This window comes from Prunus persica, chromosome G1 (assembly GCF_000346465.2).
Source record: "Prunus persica cultivar Lovell chromosome G1, Prunus_persica_NCBIv2, whole genome shotgun sequence".
Lineage (NCBI taxonomy): Eukaryota > Viridiplantae > Streptophyta > Magnoliopsida > Rosales > Rosaceae > Prunus > Prunus persica.
The window spans coordinates 12,346,452-12,363,667 of record NC_034009.1 but is presented as its reverse complement, the minus strand read 5'-3'; the positions used below and the strand labels follow the sequence as shown (position 1 = coordinate 12,363,667).

Here is a 17,216-nt window from a genome sequence, read left to right as displayed (position 1 = left end):
ATGCGTGACATAACAATAAAAGATAAACCTTACATTAATCGGCGAAAATAACAATTATTAAAGCAATTGCCATGCAGAGTGTAGTCTATACACTGCTGACAAGTACTTTGCTTGGAATGAAACTGAAGCTACGTTCAAAGGAAGAAAAACAAATCAAATGGCATGGGGGTGCGAGATGAAGGTCTACTAGAACTAAACAAGAACTCCTAAAACTTAAATTCGTGGAAATTGTAAAATCTAAGAACCCTGCAGGCAAGGATAAGTGCTTTAAGCATTTGCCTGGGCCTTGGGATTATCCTCGACTTCATCCATATATCGCTTCCAGAACCAGTGCTTCTTCCATACTCTCTCAGTCATCTCTTCAATAGGGACACCTTTCGTCTCCGGAATTAAGAAGAGAGTGAAGAGAGTCATGGCGAAGACCCAAATTGCGAAGAACAAGAAAATGCCAAACATCATGTGGCAAAGCATTGAGAGGAAGGCCTGGGCTATAATAAAGGTGAAGAGCATGTTGAAAAAGACAGCCACACTTTGGCCAGCTGAGCGAGCATCTAGTGCGAAAATCTCACTAGGAATCAACCACCCAAGAGGTCCCCAAGACCATGCAAAGGATGCAACGAAACTGCACACGAAAACCAGCACAAGAATTCCCAAGCCATGGCCGAGGTTGTTCACGTCGTCCTTAAGTTTGATTCCGAGCACTACTGTAATCACAATTTGAGAAAGGAACATTTGAACACCCGCTTCTAGCAGGAGCACGCGGCGACCAGCTCTGTCCACAAAGTAGATTGATACAACAGTTGAGAGGACATTGACAGCTCCTGTTATGGCGGATGAGTAAAGGGAAGCGTCACTCTTAAATCCCAAGGTCTTGAACAAAACGGGAGCGTAGAACATAATTGCATTAATGCCAGTCAATTGCTGGAAAATCTGTATGCACGTACAAACATAACATGTCAGACTATCTAATAATATGTGATTGTGAAAACTAGTTAACACAGCAATAGGCTATAGTCGCAGCACCTGCATGCAAATTGCAATGACCAGTTGAGGCCTGTTTCTGCGCTTAAGGAGATTTCTGAAGGGATGCTTCACTTCATTAGCCGCACGACTGGCCTCAACAATTTCTAAGAACTCTGGTTCGACGTTGTCAACACCGCGAATCTTTTTAAGAATGGCTTTCCCTTCCTCCATCTTACCGCGAGCAATCAAACTGTTAGGAGTGTCTGTTACAATGAGAGACCCCATGGTTAACAAGAGTGCTGGAATGGCAGCTAAACCCAGTGATATCCTCCATCCATTTGGCCCTGACATTCTGCATGCAGGTGGTACATAGCACAACTTCATTACACCTTATATGTGATTAATATTTATAACTAGCTAATAATTAATTATATTGGCTTAATTACTTGGAAGTTCCATAGTTGATCATGTTTGCTACAAGAATGCCAATGGTGCACATCAGCTGGAAGAGTATATTTAGTGACCCACGAATTCTTGTGGGTGCAACCTCCGAAAGGAAAAGTGGCACCGCCTGTAATCAATCATATAGATATCCATTAATTACATGGAATTAAATTTATGAATATTATGTGTTCAAACTACAAATCCTTATAATGGAAATTAAGATAAGATTAAGAGTTAATTAAACCTGGTTTGCAAAACCAACTCCACAACCAAGTAAGATCCTGCCAATGATAAGCATGGCAAGGTTAACAGCTGCAGCATTGAAAACTGTTCCGACGAGGAAGAAAATCCCCGCCATCAACATGGTTAGCTTTCGGCCTAGCGATTTGGTTGTGTAGGACGCAACGAAGGTAGCTACCAAAGCAGCGAGGTACAATGAAGATGTGAACAGCTGCAAGCCCTGATTATCGTATTTACAGTAATTGCTTTCAAGTCCAGGCTGGCTGTTCTTCTTATACACTGTTGGGAAGAATTCCCTCAGGAACTCCGGCATGGATGTAACACCCCCTGCATGATCAATTATAATTTGATCATCATTAGACTACATTATAAATTAATTATGTTTACATACGTAGTATCAAATAATTTTTAATTAATTGTGTTTTAAGAAGACCAATATATAACCATTTGCTTCCATGCATGCATGCATGAGAACATAGCTAGCTAGCTCTTTGCTACATACGTACGTACCGGAAATACCAACGTCATAACCAAACATGAGGCCTCCGCTGGAGGCCAATATGCAAGAAATGATCACAAGAGGTGTGATCTTTGCCTCAAAGTCTCCTCCTCCCGTCCCGGTCCCAAATCCACCACCCGCCATGGTTTCTGCTTCTTAATCAATTTAGAACTCGAACTTACTTCGCTACACTTTATTTCTTATAGTATCTAATTACACATAAGTATTTTGCATTTATTTATGTATATATATCTACTAGATGACCCCTATCAAACTGAAGAAGAAAAGGAAGAAGAAGAGACTTTGCTAGGTGAAATGAGGTGTGTGTTCTTCAGAGGCTTATATATACCAGACGACCTGAAAACCTAAAGGCGACAGAGAGTGAACAACGTTGAAAATGGATGACTGTCGTGACTTAGTAAGTTCCATGGACAAGACCTTTCCACATGGCATGGTCAACTGTTGTTCTATACTCTTCATTCTTCTTGCTTTGCTTAGTCTTAGTCGTCTTGACCAAGATTACACACCCCAAAATTAGATCCTCATCCACCTCAAATTAATTATCGGCTCAAATATTTATTTAAATATAGGCTTTCTAAACATCTCTATTTTACTAATTTTATGATTTATATTTTAAGACTTCTATTTATAAACCAAGTTTGTTTTGTTTTAATGATGTAAATGAAATGATGCATTGAACTATATACGTATAATTGTAATTTATTTTATTTTATTTACGAACCATATTTCTTTAAAGTGAGATCAACTTGTAAAGATGAATCACATGTTATCAGATACGTTGCAAATAATCTGATAAGTGTGATATAAAGTTATATTCTCGATAGAGAAATCTCACAGAATCATGAACCTTGGAATAGATTCAAAACAATGAAGTAATAAATTGGAATCACGACTGTGCGCTGGAGCACAAGGGACTAGTGCCAGCACCCTTGAATTGATGCTGCAAAAAAAAAATCTTCCTCTTTTTACTTTTTCTTTTGCTTCTTTTTCGCTTTTTAGATCGACCTAAAAATATTCGGCATATTATTTTTCCAACAATCTCCCGCCAACACTTCGTTTGAGCTGCAACTTTCTGAATTCCTAATTTGCTCCCTTCAAAATAGTGGACAAAAATAAAGATAATGGTAGGGCTCAGGGATCCCATCGTTGAGCTTAACGATTCCACCAACTGATGTCCAACTAACTTCTCCAAGATAATTATAACTTACAAGACAATTTGCTTTTGTAAGCAGTAGATGCTTGTCACTTCTGTAGAAAGAAAAAAAAATTATTAAAAAAACAAAAAAAGAGGATGTGAACTTGAAGCTAATGGTGCAGTGACAAGAGTATTAAGTGCTTTTGAAATAATCAACTTACAGTTCATAGCCAAACCAGAAAAAGAAAGGCCCAATCAATTAGTGAAGTCATAATTGCAGGCCTATCATTGGAAGACAAGCAACAGTTGCACTAATAGTGGCTGCACCACAAAAGCTGCTTAATATTGGTTCAACCTCAAGACTTCTAAAATAAGTCTATTTATTTATGAACAGTTGAAAGTTCTTGCTTTGTGAAAAAGTAGAAAAAGTCATGCATCTTATACCTCCCAACCTTTCGGCCGCGGACATGAGCATCCGTACGTTTCCTTCTTTACTTTCACGAATTTTCCCGTGAACAAAGTCATGTCTTTGTTTTTATCCTTATCCAAAACCAACAACGAAAGTCTAGACTTCCAAATCCGAAACCCAAACGCCTTGCGATTTGCATGGTTTTTGAGCATCTAATTAAATAAAAACGGTCAACTTTGGTGCCTCCCAAAAGTATACATCAACCCTCACGCATTCTTGGCAGCCCACTGTCCCTCTCAACTCTCCCTGAGGTCATTGTTTAACGTCATTTCTTTTCAATTTTTTTAATTTTTTGTTCAACATTTCTTTTTGAACCTTTTGATTAACTTTTTTCTTTTGTTTAAAGAAAAAAGGGCAAACGCAGGGGTTTGCCAAGGTCATCAAAATAAAGTGCCGGTTAAATGATATGGTTGTTGTTCAAGAGGTTTGTAGCTCAAGTGATAAGAACATTTATCTCTGCACTCAAGGTCCTGTGTACGAATTCATCTTCTCCAAATTTTTTTTTGGGGGGGGGGTGAAGGTGAGGGTTTTGTTTCTTTTGGCCAGAGACATTCTTCCGTTGTAAACTGTATTTTCCCAAAACTACAGAATCTCATGTTTCAGGTGATACATGTGAACACACACAAAAATAGGGGAAGATAACAGCAAAATAATCATCTGATTTTTGCCATGTGAATTGGAGGAAAACAATAATATTCTAAGAACACGCCAAGCAGTGAGATTTGGATGCTGGATTTGCCAATTTCTACTCTTTTAATAAACAAAAAAGGAAATGGATAATAATAAAAGTCTTGTATTGGGGATTGAAGAAAAGTACTCCACATTTATTTTAATATTGTGGGGTTTGCAATTTTAAATCTTGGGTCCATGGTTGAGTCACCGCAAGATCAGCCTGACTTGTTTTATTTCAACGGTTCTATTGAGGTTGCTGAATTTATTAATACAAAACTATATTTTATCACCCACATGAGATATCACCCACAATATTAAAAATAGAAAACTATATGACATTTAAAGATGACTAGTAGTGGCGGAGTTTGAAGCTAATTTGTGGGGGGCCATGGCCATGACAAGTTCGTATGTGGCTCCGTCTCTAATGACTAGATTACCAATTATAATTATTATTTTAGAGAAATTATTTGGTTTTAATGGAGTTAAATCATGGTTTTTAATTTCCTTTTGGGTCCTACACTAAAAGCATTAATTTGGTGGGAATTCCAATATTGTATATTGACCTAATGAACAAATAGTCCTATTTTGGATGATTATAGTTTTTTGCTAGTCTAGTTTGTTTCAGTGCGTTTTTATTGCTCCTTCTTAAGTTCAATCTTTTGATATTACGGCTTATAATGACTACTTGATCAAAGCTCTACTACTAAAATAGCTCGTATCGAAATGATATAGTTTACAAGTTCACTCAAATTATTACACGTGCATGTAATAAATAATATTAAAATTATAAGGAACCTTAAATCTAGCATGCCTTGAAAGTTTGAAGTTGCCTTGATTCTGAAAAAATATTCAACCCAGCAGCAAAATAGGTGGCTAAATAATCTTGTGATATTTGGTCTTATTAAACTGACTTGAACTTTGTTAGGGAAGTAAGGCGTTACGTATAGCACTGTGTAAGGTTCGACGGTGGGAAATGAAAGCCATCAATTTGTCGTCGTCTATGTCATGTAATCAGAAAAAATAAAATAAAAACAGTCTCATGTACGTACGTAAGGCTTTATATTCGTTTTTAGTGTCTGAACGCTTGTCGTATTGGCAATCTGTTGATGATGTCGACGGACTGATCATAAAATTACATGTGCAATTTTGAATTCGAAAGGCATATTTAAATTGAGCATAAATAATATAACATCAATGATTTCCACGAACTTGCATTATTGCACATGTGGATTATGGGGGCACGTCGACCTCTGGAATTTTAGGTATTTGTGTTAATCCTCCATGGATAACCTAATTAATGAGACTCTTATTAAGTTGACCAAAAGAAGCATTTGAAAAACAGAAAAAGAAGTCGATTGGGAACTTGCTTGCCCCCCCAAAAAAAAACAAATTGATACAAAAAAAATCAAATGATGTTAATACTTTAATAAAGCGTAAGAAGAGTCAGCCCTGAAATTTTGGAGGCTCGGGGCAATACCCAAGAGCAACTTTAAGAATTCTAAATTGGATTTAGTATGAACATGATAAATAATTTTTTAGAAAGAAAAAAAAAAAACCCATTAACATTCGAATTTTTATTTTGGTCAAAACCCATTAACATTCGGATTGGTGGGTGCACAAATGAATTAGCAGTCCAAAACCAAATGCCAGGAGAACTTTAGAATACTTATTACAGGAGATATTGTTTTTGTTGACTGCGGACCAGCAAGCCAGGGAGCAAGACGTCAATGAGTGAACAGAGAACGCCATCCGTCCGTGTCAATACACGTGGACAAATCTCAACGGTGGTGCCCACTGCAGGATCTCATTCGTACCTCGTGCTTTCTTTCATGCCTCCTCCTCTATATAAACCCCCCTCGTCTCCATAAAATCTCATAAACACTACCACTCATCTCTCTCTCTCTTCTTCTTCTTCTTCTTCTTCCTCCTCTTGGTTTCAGACATTAACGAAACTAAAGTCAAGTTTTGGTCTTGGTTCATCGGCAATGGCTGGTGGAGGGTTCGCGGCCAGTTCGGCCGGGCAAGAGTTCGAGGCGAAGATCACGCCCATCGTCATCATCTCGTGTATAATGGCGGCCACCGGAGGGCTCATGTTTGGCTACGACGTCGGCGTTTCAGGTAAAAATTAACTTCACCTGACGAATCATTTGGGCTTGGTGTGCTTAGATCTTGCTGGTTCAGCTACTCTGGTAGATGGACTTTGAGGGCATTGTTTGGTTAGGGTTCAATGCGTTAATATTGTGCTTGATTAATTAATTCATGTTTTTTCTTCTCTTTTAGTAAACAAAACCACTTTTAGTCAATTCCGGTGAAAGCAGCAAAAGAAAGTTTCTATTTTTATAATGGAAAAGGGAGAATTTTTTTTGTTCAAATTATTATTTTAATGAAGCAAAAAGTTTCTATTTTTATGTTCTCTGCTGTTCAATTCCAAAAAATAAAATCGCTTTTCACAAATAACAAGTGGTTAATTTTGAATTTTTCGCACGAAATACACTATGTGAGTTTTTGTATAATATCATGTTAATATGGACTTATTTATAAAAACTTAAAACAAAAAATTGCATATGATGTATGTTTTCTGAAATTTTCCAAATTCACGAGAAACTTGTGAGTGCTTTCTGGTTGAGTTTTGGGCTAAATTAAAGTTACCAAATCTGATCCATTTTTGGGCCAATGAGATTTAAGGAGTTTTTTCTTTCCCACCTTCTTCTTTTTTGGCCTTTTGTCGCTCCCGCCAAATTGGAAATCCGAGCAGACATGACTAAATCATGAGTCGAGTCGATGCCTTATTATGCATCAGCCATCATCACACCCATTGACTACCATCACCATGTGCTGCTTTGATTTCCAAGTTTTGTAAAATGACCTTTATACCCTTTTGTTGCAGGTGGAGTTACATCCATGCCCCCGTTCCTGAAAAAGTTCTTCCCTGTTGTATACAGGAGGACGCAGGAGCAGGGGATCGACAGCAATTACTGCAAATACGATAACCAGGGCCTGCAGTTATTCACGTCGTCGCTTTACCTTGCTGGTTTAACGGCGACGTTCGCGGCTTCCTACACAACCAGAAAGTTTGGGCGAAGGCCGTCTATGCTCATCGCTGGCGTGTTCTTTATAATCGGGACAATTCTCAATGGTGCAGCTCAAGACCTTGCCATGCTCATCATTGGCAGGATCTTACTTGGTTGTGGAGTTGGGTTTGCCAATCAGGTCAGTTCAATTTTCAATTTTGTTCATAATTAGGTATTTTTTAAACTTGAGATAGTCTAAACTAGTCTAAGTTAATCTAATTTACTAGAAAAAGAAATTCAAACTTGAATGTGAGAGAGGTTGGCACATCATCCTCGCCAACCGACCTAATCCATATATCTTGCAATACCATAATAACAAATTTAATTGTATGGGTACATAATCTCTGTGTGGGGACCGAGTGTGGTGTAAGCTGAAAACGCGTTCTTTAGCCTTGTCTCTTGCCATACCGACACCATATAAGTATTGAGTCCATTCCTACTTCTGTAATAAGTCTAATTTGATTATAACATGTCATAGTTGTAAACTGACTAGTGACTTAGACAGCTCACCTTGTTATAATTAAGAATCAAAGAAAGGGGTGGTTCAGTTAATAAATTTTTCCCAAAATATCATGGCAAAATATTCTTTTGTGGCTTATAAAATGTTTGTTGGTTGCAAACGCTTGGATTGGAAGAGATGTATGCCCATGAACATGATCAAATCAGAAGCCATGGCCCATGGGCATCTTTATTTCTGTGCTTTTAAAGTCATTTTCTTTGCAAGTCACAATCATCCACACGGTTTTCCAACTCTGTTTACTTTAAATATATTCTCGTGTTTTGACGTTTGTACATGTGGTCACCATGAGACTTCTTTCCTATTTTGTGGCTTAATTTCTTTAAGAATACATAACAGATAACGATAAGGGGACTCGGAGTTATCCAGAGAGGCCGCCCTCACACAATTTCTTTGCATCTTTTTCGATTCATTTTTTTTATACCAAAAAGTCGTGAATTTCTTTGTGAAATAACGTGAAAATGTGGACCTTTCTTGTTCCAATGTTTTCTAGCTGGTCCATGACTATGTGATCTACATGTCCAAATTGTTTATCTTATCCTTTTGTAATTATTATGACCTTAAATTCAACCACTTATGTACCAAGGGTTGGCGCTGGATGATTATTTTAAAAAAAAAGGGCATCCTTAAGGCACAATGCATATGAACCCAAGTTGATTCTGTTCGGGGGATTTTCTCTCTGTGTTTAACAACTTAATTACTTGTTTAATATGTATTTTTGAACTTATTTAATCAAAACGACTAAACTAATCCTGTTACAACTACGACAAGTTGATATATATGTTTCAGTTGGAAAAAAAAAATTTTGATATCCAGATAAACTATTGAAATTGGTCATCTGCTTTTCTTGTTCAATAATCATTCAATTTTCATGTTACTTACAGGCTGTGCCACTGTTCCTTTCGGAGATTGCACCTACAAGAATACGTGGAGGGCTAAACATACTGTTCCAGCTCAATATCACCATTGGCATTCTATTTGCAAGCCTCGTTAATTACGGCACCAATAAGTAAGTCAGCTTCTCCCTAACTTGTTCATGTTTCGTGTATTCGCTGAATGTATAGGAACTGGTTTCTTTGACATCATGGTACTGCTCAGAATGAAAGAATTATTGGTAAAAAATTAATAAGATAAAGCAAAAGATCCATTAATGTATTCGTTTTGGAGCAAATGCTCCTCTAAAAAATGTCATGTGTTTAACTTCTAGTATCCATATAATATGTGTGAATTTAATAAATAATGTCTCTCTCAATATGAAAAGATCTTAGAAAAGAATTTAATAAGATAAAAAAAATAGTATATATTGTAAATTGGAAGACAGAGTAGCTGTGTGGGAATAACAGTACACGTGTTGTTGATGCAAGAGAAAACATTACACGTGCCCATAAATTACATGCAAGATGTTGAACGTTCTGTCAAATTTTATATGTTAGTATAAATGCTGCTCTGTTGGACTATTGGGATTTTAGCATTCAGTTCAGCACTCAAAAGTCAACAATTTGGCTCATCAAATAAACTATCGAGTAATAGACTGGTAATACTAACGATAGATGAGTATCTGTCTGAGGGAGGGAGGGGGAGAGGGAGGGTTGTTCTATTAAAATATGCATTTGAATAATAGATAGGATCTTGATTTGTGGGATTTACAAGGTTTTCTAATCAAGAAGTGTCTCTATGGTACCTTATGACAAAAAAGGATGGGTGTTAGTTAACAAAGACGTGCAAGATATTCTTTTCAGCGTACAAATTGTTTGACCTCCTTTTCTATTATCTTATTCATATTCAGATGGCTCAAAAATTTCAATCTTATCATGTCTCCAAGTCAATTTGAGGAATTCAAACATGATCAAAGATTCAAAGCTATTCATTTTGTATAGGTCATTCATTTGGGCATTTGGGATGCCTAATTGTCCCCAGGAATATCATGAGATAGAAATTCAGGGGAAAGTCCATAGAAAATATCAATTTTAATTTATGTTATTTCATTACATGTGAAATTACCACTGTCTCCTTTACTTTTTCGGTCACAAAAAGTGTCTAGTTAATGGTTTACTTTGTCTACTTAACAATTTTCCATGAAAAATTTCATATAGCACATGTATTTTGTAAATGCTGACTATTTTGCATACTGTTGATGAACTTCCTTGATTAACAGAATCACAGGAGGATGGGGCTGGAGGGTGTCATTGGGGTTGGCTGGTCTTCCTGCTGGTCTTCTAACCGTGGGAGCCCTTTTGGTGGTGGAAACTCCCAACAGTCTTGTAGAGCGCGGTCTCTTAGAAGAAGGAAAAGCTGTACTTAGGAGGATCCGGGGCACTGATAATGTGGAACCAGAGTTCTTGGAACTTGTTGAGGCTAGTCGCATCGCTAAAGAAGTGAAGCACCCCTTTAGAAATCTCTTAAAGCGTAGGAATCGCCCCCAACTTATCATTGCAGTAGCCTTGCAGGTTAGTAATTAACAGAATGCCTTTTTGCACTAAACCGAATTATAAAAAAAATTCAATTAGTACTAGTATGCTGATTGTGTTTTCTTTCTTGACTGAAACTTCTCTGCAGATCTTCCAACAATTTACTGGCATCAACGCCATTATGTTTTACGCGCCAGTCCTATTCAACACATTAGGATTTGGCAACGACGCTGCCCTCTACTCAGCTGTTATAACAGGGGCCGTCAATGTTGTCTCCACTGTTGTATCCATCTACTCAGTTGATAAAGTAGGCCGTCGCATGCTGTTACTGCAAGCTGGAGTTCAGATGTTCCTGTCTCAAGTGGTTATAGCCGTAATACTAGGACTCAAGGTCAAGGACCACTCTGATGACCTTCACAAAGGCTTTGCAATCTTTGTGGTAGTTCTGGTTTGCACTTATGTAGCTGCATTTGCTTGGTCTTGGGGACCTCTAGGTTGGCTGATACCTAGTGAGACATTCCCTCTAGAGACCCGCTCAGCCGGGCAAAGTGTGACCGTCTGCACCAACTTGCTCTTCACTTTCGTCATAGCACAGGGCTTCCTCTCAATGCTTTGCCACTTCAAGTTTGGCATCTTCCTCTTCTTCTCCGGCTGGGTCTTAATCATGTCATTCTTTGTGCTGTTCCTGCTCCCGGAGACGAAAAACATCCCAATTGAAGAAATGACAGAGAGGGTATGGAAGCAGCATTGGCTTTGGAAGAGGTTCATGGATGACTACCACATTGAAGGAAATCAGATTGCTGGAGATGACTTAAAGAAAAACGGGCATGCTAATGGATTTGATCCTATTTCTCAGCTGTAAATTTGGGAAAAGTAGCAGGGTTTTGTCTACACTAAATAGTAAATACATCGCTTAGATATATCTAAACAATATTATATATATTATTTCCAGTGTCATTAATTAACCTTCCTCTGTTTCAAGGGGAAGGTCATGTATTGAAAAGCTTTATGCGGTGCATTTGTTCATCTTATGCGTATCTCTGGAATTTATTACAACATAACATTGTTTTGCTCAGAATCGATACTCATTGATAGTAGCTTTTAGTATACAAAACTAATTTACATGAAAAATCTCTGTTTTCAATTTTGTTTTATTTTTTTCGTTTTTTGGGTTCTCTTTCAAGGCACTCGCTAGTATGAAGGGTCATTTCCCTTGGAATTAGTTTTGCCTATGGTTTGAACCATTCACTAAACGGAAGAATGACTGGTAAAGCAATGCCAACAGATGGCGATTGGTTTGTTTTGGCCTTCACTCTCGCAAAGAAACAACTTCATATCATACCCCCAACGAATATATAACTTGCCACCAAACTAGTACCCAAAAGCCAAAACAACTTTAAAAAATCTGTTTAATCTCAAAAAGATCTTTCACTCAATTGCAACATGACATCCCAAAAACAAAGATCAAAGAATATGAAAGAAGAAAATTCTGTTTTGCTACTGATGATGCCCCTTTAGACCTGATCAGAAGAAATTAATTTACTACTCTTTCCCTCCGTCATAGTTTCTAGCAGGTGCCATGGCTTTGGGAGTGAGAGTCTTGGCTCAAGAGTTGGTGATAATGATTGTGCCGCAGGTATCCCATGCAGCTGTTTGCCGGTTTGGAGACTTCTCTGGATGGACCACTCGGGCTGCTACTAAGAATTTCCATGTTGGTGAGAGATATCACCGAGTTTTATCACATCACAATTTTCTCTTAATATCCATATTTTAGTGAAGAAAAATTAGATTGTTATCAATATAGGGATCTGAGGACGAGACACAGATTATAATAACATTATAAATTTATACTCTTCTTAACTATTTTTTAAAGAAGCAATCAAACAAGCCAAAGCGAGGTTTAATCTAGTGAAAAAGGACATTAACTTGCAGACTGTGTATTCCCAAATCAGAGGGGGAAGATCGGTTGAGAATCCCCCGAGGGTTGGTGACCATACTAGCGGCATGCAGGCCTTGTTTAACACTGTTTCACGGGTGACCCTCAATAACATAGCCGTCTTATCTGAACCCCTCTGGTATGGGAAAAATGCTTGCTTCACAGGTATTTCCCGAATGTAGGGGGGCTGTAATGATGACATGTAGATATCTCGTAAAAGATTGTTCCTCTTGATTAGTAACTACATTATTTTGGTGTTATTACCTTCTATAAAACAAATAATTTGTTTAGTATTAGGTCAAATTAACTCAAAAATTAATATGATGGTGCAAAGCAAGGTTTTGCTTCTTGGCCTTATTTTTTTCACATACTTATATGGTCATTCTTCAACAGCTTCTTCTCCTTCCCTACCGGCCTCGGCTGGTTTGAATGACGAAATACGCCGGTATCAGTTGAATAATTTGGGCCGTGTTCTTCTTGATGAGGCAGTGGACTCTCATCATAAGAACAATTTTTTTGACATTTGGTATGAGAGACCCCATTCCTGAAGACGGAACTGATGGGCTTCTTGACCAAGTATATTATATCAATCTCTTGTGCTTGTGTATATATATTTTCATGTTGATCAATTCTTTCATGTACATATAATTATAATTAATATTAATTATATTATTTTTTATTACAGGAAATTTGGATTTGCTGAAGCAATGCACATGGAAGAAGCCAAGATTCCTAATAATAGGTGGTTTATGTGGAAGGATATTTGATGTGGCGAGAGAGAAGAACTGGGCTGATTTAGATGTGGCGGTGGTTGAGAAACAGAGCGAGGGAGAATATAGGCGGCTGTGGTGGAGAGAGATAAAATAGGTGGTTTATGTTTTTTCTGTTTTCTTTTTTTACCATTTTTTTTTCATAAATAATTACATTGGACACGAATGAAAAAGTCAAATCAGAAGCAAAAATCAATGTTGTCAGAATAATGCCACACAATGTCATATATGTGTCTAAAAGTATTGAATTTTAGGACACGGAAAAGAAAAAATGGGTTTTTCAAACACAAATAATATAGGTGCTCAAAGCCACATATTGTACTAGTGCACCTCTCTAATAGAGGCGGCTCTATCAATGTACGAGGAGCTCATATATATTAGAGAGGTGGTTAGCAATATAATCAATAAATATGATCTAAATAGTAACATCCCATCTTCTTTTTTGAATACATATTGCAGAACTCTTTAATTAACTTGACTCATTCTCACTGCCCATAGTTTGGGGTAGTGCTATTTCTCAAAATTTGAGAAAATGTTGAAGAACTAAAAAAAAAGGTCATCACATTTACGCTAGATATTGTTGATAAATATAAATTTTCTCAAGATTCAAGTATTTCAATAATAGTTGCAAAATAAATAAAATAAAATTCAAAATACTAAATACTAAATTATATTCCATACCGGGACAAGTTTCTGTTAAAAAAAAGTAGCACTCATTTGTAGAAACGTGTGAGACACCCTTGGTAGGAGAACAAACTTAGAGAGAGAATACATGGTTCTCTTTTCATATTGAATATTATTAAGAAAAGTCTAGTGCCGAGAGCACAATTTGAACCCTCTGTTTTGCATTTCAAATCTTGATTATATGCTGGATTAAAAGGTAAAAGAATATATTAAACACGTGCATGTAGCATCTTATAAGGAATTGTACAAAGCAAGGCTGTTCTTCTCCCATGTACAAAGCAACATTCTCAACTGCAAAGAATTATAATGGTAGGCGATCGTCATCATGCAACTCACCAATAACAACAAAACTTTGTGTACAAATTTACATAAACAAAAACTCTACTCATGGGATGGCAGGGGCACAAACATTCGCTCTTTCTAACCAACAAAACCCAACATCCTTTCCTTTCAAGTCCTTCAATCTTATAGTCAGTAGTCCCAAATAAGAAGATGATGCGCCAATCTGTTTACATAGATTAGTCAACTCAAAAGTTTATAATGGACGATTCCACTACTAATAATACCAAGCCACACACCTACTGATGATTTTTGTAAGTCTGGTCACGTCAACATAGAGGATAACACTTGAACTGAATGATGTATGTATTATTTTTTACAAGAAGTTGATGACTTAGATGGTAGCATTATTATAGTACATGGAATAAAATATAGAAGATTGAAAATTATCTCCTGTTCTTTGGATTGAAAGGTCATTGTATTCTACCAAACCAAGAATTTACAAGCCCGACGACATTGCCCCTTTTCCAACAAATCAGAGCCACTCATCTGAATAATATGGCCATAGTTTTGTTCTGACCTTCATCCCATCAGATTCCTTCCCAAGCGAATACCCAAAAGCCCACTACCAAATTACCAATATCCAAAAGCCAAAAGAAATATAAAGAACTCTCCCCAATTCCAAAAGTACTTTCTCCAAAAATGAACACAAATTTTAGAAAAAGAAATTCTGATTTGCTGCTTAATGCCCCTCTCCATCCTTCAAATGTCAGCAATATCACCACCAAAATTATACAATAAATAAACAAAAAGGGGATCCTTGTAAATTTCTTCTCTAGCAGTTTACATTGGCGTTATTCAACCGCAACCAAGTACTATACTTTGGTAAGTCACAATCGTTGGATTCGCCTCACTTTTCTTACTTGAATTAAACCACAAGGGACAACTAAACCAAAGCACCACCCCAAAAGTTTTACAACCAGACAATTAAAATTCTCCTTTTTAGGCTTCCAAGTTGCAACTTCTCCAACCAGCCAGCCCATCCAAAAGCTTTATAAATGCCAACGAAGGAAAGCTCCCTTTGAGCATCTCACTGCATACCAATTAAAAAAATCCAACTAATCAAGTTAACTACTAGCTAGATCTCAGTCTCAAAGTTTCTAGCAGCTGCCATGGTTTTGGTGGTGAGAGTTTTCTTGGCTGTGGTGCTGATGGTGATGGCTGCTCTGAAGGTATCCCATGCAGCTGTTCACAAGGTGGGAGACTCCGCAGGGTGGACCACCATTGGCGGTGTCGACTACAAGAAGTGGGCTGCCTCTAAGACTTTTCATGTTGGTGATGTTATCAGTGAGTTTCTCTCTCAATTTTCTCCATAAGTTTTCTCAGTTCATTTACTATATATTTTAATTTCTCTGCATCTCTTATTGCTCCATAAAACAGTGCGTAGTAGCATGTAATTATGAGCTCATATATAATATAATTCATATTTATAAATGCAACCTTTTGTTGGGGTGTCTCCATGATTGATATATGTTGGACATGCTTGCCCAGACAAAAGGCTAAACATCTCTTTCTAAATCCCACCCTCCCTGACCCATTATGCACGCGTGCTTTGATGCAATATTATAGCTTTACATTCACGTTCGAAAAGGGTGCAGGTGCAGCAGCACCATTATACATCTTACATTCTATTGATACGAGCAATAGTGTAAATTACTTTAGTTTTAAATTTGGGTGCAAAGGTAGATTCACTGTCTTGGCCAACTGGTCTAACCCAAATATACCCACTTTATGATTTTATATCATACAAGGTGAAGAAAATAAGAATAGCTAGTATAAAGAATTAAGCAAACCTTTTTCTTTTCTTTTTTTCTAAAAGAAAAAATCAACCAAATTTAAAGGAAAAGGGTGCGGATATATGTTAGGGTGTTAGCTATATAGCTCAAGCTTGTGTCAGTAACTGGAGTTTGGTAATATTAGGCAGCTAATTTACCTGGCAATCTAATGAAATGGTCCAAAGCAAGGTTTTCCTTCTTGGGCGCTGTTCTATATCTCTAGAAATATATCTCATTTGTCTTTTTTTGTGTTTTTCTTCTTTCTTTTCCTTCTTTTGTGTGGGATATCAATGATCAGAGTTCGAGTACAATTCTCAATTTCACAACGTAATGCGCGTTACACACCCCATGTACCAGTCATGTAATGCCACAGTCCCCTTGGACTCCTATGCCACTGGAAACGACACCATCACAATCACCACCAAAGGCCACCACTTCTTCATCTGTGGAATCCCCGGTCACTGCCAAGCCGGCCAGAAGGTCGACATCAACGTGCTCCGCCATCCTTCTGCAGCAGCTCCAACTCCTGCATTAGCCTCTCCTGCTGTTCCTGTTGCCCATGCACCGGCACCAGGTCCCAACATGGCTGCTCCATTAAAATCTGTGAAGGGGCAGTTTGTTGTGCTAGGGTTGGCAATTGCAACACTTGCTGTTCTTGTGTCTGGTCTTGCTTAGTGATGGTAATGAGGGAATGTCCCTCAAGTTTATTGGTTTATATGGACAGTAATTTGAGTCTCTTCTTAAGGCTATTTTTTAGGTGGGTAGTCATTTTCATATTTAAATATACAGATTACAGAACTTTTTAATAAATTCCAATGCTTAAAATTTTTGTCATAATGTTGAAGAATTGCAAAAACATTCATCACATTTGCACTGGCATATGATGTTAGTGAATGTCAGATTTTTCAGGATTTAAATATAATTTCAATTTCAATAGAAATCGTCCCTTTGCAAGCTAAATTAACAGGGGGTTATATCATATAGTGTACTTTAGTTAAATGCTCAACGTAGGAAATATTTTCCACCATTCATCTCCTGAAAAAATTCTTTTTTTTTTTTTTTTTTTTTGGCTAAGCGAAAAATTTCTTTGGTTTTTATGGGTTTTGGTCAATGCAGATTTCAATTTGGTTTATACAAAATGGGGAAAATCTCTCACTTTTTCAGAAGAACAATGAACTGGAGGAAGCTCTTTGTTTTACTTTTAAATCAAGGGCGGTCCCCTCACCCCGCAAAAGAAAAGCGGTAAGATCAATTTATAAACTAAATTCTAAAC

The 17,216-nt window shown here is 37.3% G+C and overlaps 3 protein-coding genes across 3 annotated transcripts; 2 read left to right on the top strand and 1 right to left on the bottom strand.

The window, feature by feature from the left end:
- LOC18788341 (sugar transport protein 13) lies at positions 225-2,290 on the bottom strand. The gene is made up of 5 exons (XM_007223180.2): positions 2,158-2,290; positions 1,652-1,974; positions 1,410-1,534; positions 1,024-1,315; positions 225-930 (listed from the first exon to the last, which is right to left on the bottom strand). Exons 1-5 carry the CDS (start codon positions 2,288-2,290, stop codon positions 268-270), a joined length of 1,536 nt encoding a protein of 511 aa, XP_007223242.1. The 3' UTR covers positions 225-267.
- On the top strand, positions 6,306-11,514 carry LOC18791073 (sugar transport protein 13). The gene is made up of 5 exons (XM_007221752.2): positions 6,306-6,561; positions 7,331-7,653; positions 8,916-9,040; positions 10,187-10,478; positions 10,588-11,514. Exons 1-5 carry the CDS (start codon positions 6,429-6,431, stop codon positions 11,299-11,301), a joined length of 1,587 nt encoding a protein of 528 aa, XP_007221814.1. The 5' UTR covers positions 6,306-6,428; the 3' UTR covers positions 11,302-11,514.
- On the top strand, positions 14,943-16,922 carry LOC18791228 (mavicyanin). The gene is made up of 2 exons (XM_007224606.2): positions 14,943-15,455; positions 16,242-16,922. Exons 1-2 carry the CDS (start codon positions 15,281-15,283, stop codon positions 16,616-16,618), a joined length of 552 nt encoding a protein of 183 aa, XP_007224668.2. The 5' UTR covers positions 14,943-15,280; the 3' UTR covers positions 16,619-16,922.

What these genes read in the sequence shown, in the direction of transcription:
- LOC18791073 (XM_007221752.2), top strand. Translation starts at nt 6,429, where the DNA reads ATGGCTGGTGGAGGGTTCGCGGCCAGTTCGGCCGGGCAAGAGTTCGAG. An exon ending in CTACGACGTCGGCGTTTCAG is followed by an intron (nt 6,562 to 7,330) that starts GTAAAAATTAAC and finishes CTTTTGTTGCAG; the next exon opens with GTGGAGTTACATCCATGCCC. An exon ending in GAGTTGGGTTTGCCAATCAG is followed by an intron (nt 7,654 to 8,915) that starts GTCAGTTCAATT and finishes TGTTACTTACAG; the next exon opens with GCTGTGCCACTGTTCCTTTC.
- LOC18788341 (XM_007223180.2), bottom strand. Translation starts at nt 2,290, where the DNA reads ATGGCGGGTGGTGGATTTGGGACCGGGACGGGAGGAGGAGACTTTGAG. An exon ending in GAGTTGGTTTTGCAAACCAG is followed by an intron (nt 1,535 to 1,651) that starts GTTTAATTAACT and finishes GATTGATTACAG; the next exon opens with GCGGTGCCACTTTTCCTTTC. An exon ending in TCATTGCAATTTGCATGCAG is followed by an intron (nt 931 to 1,023) that starts GTGCTGCGACTA and finishes ACGTGCATACAG; the next exon opens with ATTTTCCAGCAATTGACTGG.
- LOC18791228 (XM_007224606.2), top strand. Translation starts at nt 15,281, where the DNA reads ATGGTTTTGGTGGTGAGAGTTTTCTTGGCTGTGGTGCTGATGGTGATG. An exon ending in TCATGTTGGTGATGTTATCA is followed by an intron (nt 15,456 to 16,241) that starts GTGAGTTTCTCT and finishes ATCAATGATCAG; the next exon opens with AGTTCGAGTACAATTCTCAA.